Below are 2285 nucleotides of genomic sequence, written 5' to 3' on the forward strand. Positions count from 1 at the left end.
CCCTCTTGTGGCCCCCGGTGCGGGCAGGCGGCGCGGGTGACATGTGCCACTTCTGTTCGCAGCGCCATGGCGCGACACGCCGGCCCCCGGCTGCCCCTGATCGTGAAGAACCTCATCCCAACGCTCAACAGCGTCTTCGACAGCCAGAGGATCACCACCACCGCCTTCTTCGCCGAGGTGAGCAGCGGGTGTCGGGGCCGGGGAGGGGGAAGGCTCAGCGGCGCGGTTGGCTTCCTGTCCGTCCGTCCGTCCGTCTGTCCATCCGGCCAGCCAGCTGTCCACCCGCCCACCCGGCCATCCATCCGTCTGTCTGTCTGCTGCTCCATCCATCTGCCCATCCGTCTATCCTTCTGTCCATCCGTCTGTCTGCCGATCCAGTTGTCCACTTCTCCGTCCATCCCTCTGTCCATCTGTCCGTCTCTCTGCCCATCCGTCTGTCCGTCTGCCTGCTGATCCAGTTGTCCACTTCCCCGTCCATCCCTCTGTCCATCTGTCCATCCCTCTGTCCATCTGTCTGTCTCTCTGCCCATCTGTCCGTCCATCTGTCTGCTGATCCAACTGTCCACTTCTCCATCCATCCCTCTGTCCATCCGTCCACCCCTCTGCCCGTCCGTCTGTCCGTCTGTCTGCCGATCCAGTTGTCCGCTTCCCCGTCCACCCCTCTGTCATCTCGTCCATCTCTCTGCCCGTCCATCTGTCTGCTGATCAAACTGTCCACTTGTCCATCCACCCTTCTGTCCATCTGTCCATCCCTCTGCCCATCCGTCCGTCCGTCTGTCCATCTGTCCATCCCTCTGTCCATTTGTCTGTCTCTCTGCCCATCCATCCGTCCCTCCGTCTGCTGATCCAACTGTCCACTTCTCCGTCCATCCCTCTGTCCATCCATGTCTCTGTCTGCCCATCCGTCCGTCCATCTGCTGATCCATCTGTCTGTCCATCCGTCTATCTGCCCATCCAACTGTCCGTCTGTCTGTCTGTCTGTCTGCTGGTCCCCTGTCTACTTCTCTACCCACCCATCTGCCCAACCATCCGTCTGTCCGTCTGTCCCAGCAACTGTAAGTCTGTCTGGATAGCTGTCCGTCCATCCTTCCATCCATCCATCCATCTGTCCATCTGTCCGTCCATCCGACTGCAATTCTGTCTGTCCAACAGCCTCTCTGTCCGTCTCTCTGTCCCATCCATCCATCTGTACCACCGTCCGTCCATCCGTTCATCTCTCCATCTCCTTGTCCATCAGCCCGTCTGTCCGTCCGTCTGTCCACTCCCCCCCATGTCCCTTTGTCTCTACATCTCTCTGCCCATCTCTGTCTGTCTGTCCGTCCATCCGTACGGCCGTCTCGCCATGCGGCTGTCTTTCCAGTCAGCTGGATAGATGTTTGTCCGTCTGTCCTCCTGCCTATCCGGCCATCCCTCCACCTGTTGATCCATCCCTCCACCCAACTCTCCATCCATCTGTCCATCCTTCTGTCCATCCCTCCATCCACCCATCTCTCCATCCATCTGTCCATCTGTCCATCCGTCCGTCCACACATCTCTCGATCCCTCCGTCCATCTGTTTGTCCCTCCATCTCTCCACCCATCTCTCCATCCATACCTCCATCCATCTGTCCATCCGTCTGTCCATCTCTCCATCCACACCTCCACCCAACTCTCCATCCATCTGTCCATCCGCCTGTCCATCCCTCCACCCATCCCTTCATCCATCTCTCCATCCACCTCTCCATCCATCTGTCCGTCCCTCCACCCATCTCTCCATCCATCTGTCCATCTGTCTGTCCATCTCTCCATCCCTCCATCCATCCGTCCCTCCACCCATCCCTCTGTCCATCCCTCCATCTCTCTGTCCGTCCCTCTAATCATCCCTCCACCCATCTCTCCATCTGTCTCTCCATCCATCTGTCCATCTCTCCATCCCTCCACCTCCTCCATCCACCCGCCCTCCACACACGTGGCCATCACGTCACCCGCCCATGCGTGTGCGCGCGCTACCCCCGGACACGTCGCACGCGTGTGCGAGGACAGGGCTCGGCCCAGGGTGCCACCTCCGAGGTGGGACCCTCAAGGCCTCCCCCCACATGGGGACGTGGCTCATGGGAGGACATCACCGGGCCGGTGGACCTACGTGCCACCTCCCTTTTGGCACCTGACGCCGGTTGCATGTCCCCAATGAGTAACGCCACGGATGTGGGTGAGCGATGGGTGAGGCCACGGCCCGTTGCCAACCCGGCGAGTCGCTTCTGGGTGAGTCAAGGGGGACACCAGGGACATGGGTGCCACTTGTCCTC

General features: G+C 60.2%; 1 protein-coding gene across 1 annotated transcript in view; it reads right to left on the reverse strand.

Annotated features, from left to right (window-relative positions):
• The window catches only part of LOC104282740 (serine protease 44-like), a 23012-nt gene extending 22944 nt beyond the window's left edge, over positions 1-68 (reverse strand). The window contains exon 1 of the mRNA XM_009880866.1: positions 35-68. Within this exon, the coding sequence (XP_009879168.1) occupies positions 35-68 (34 nt within the window). The remainder of the gene's footprint in view (positions 1-34) is intronic.
• Between the last annotated feature and the right edge of the window lie 2217 nt (positions 69-2285).

The sequence above is a fragment of the Charadrius vociferus genome, unplaced genomic scaffold, assembly GCF_000708025.1.
Source record: "Charadrius vociferus isolate BGI_N301 unplaced genomic scaffold, ASM70802v2 scaffold580, whole genome shotgun sequence".
Taxonomy (NCBI): domain Eukaryota; kingdom Metazoa; phylum Chordata; class Aves; order Charadriiformes; family Charadriidae; genus Charadrius; species Charadrius vociferus.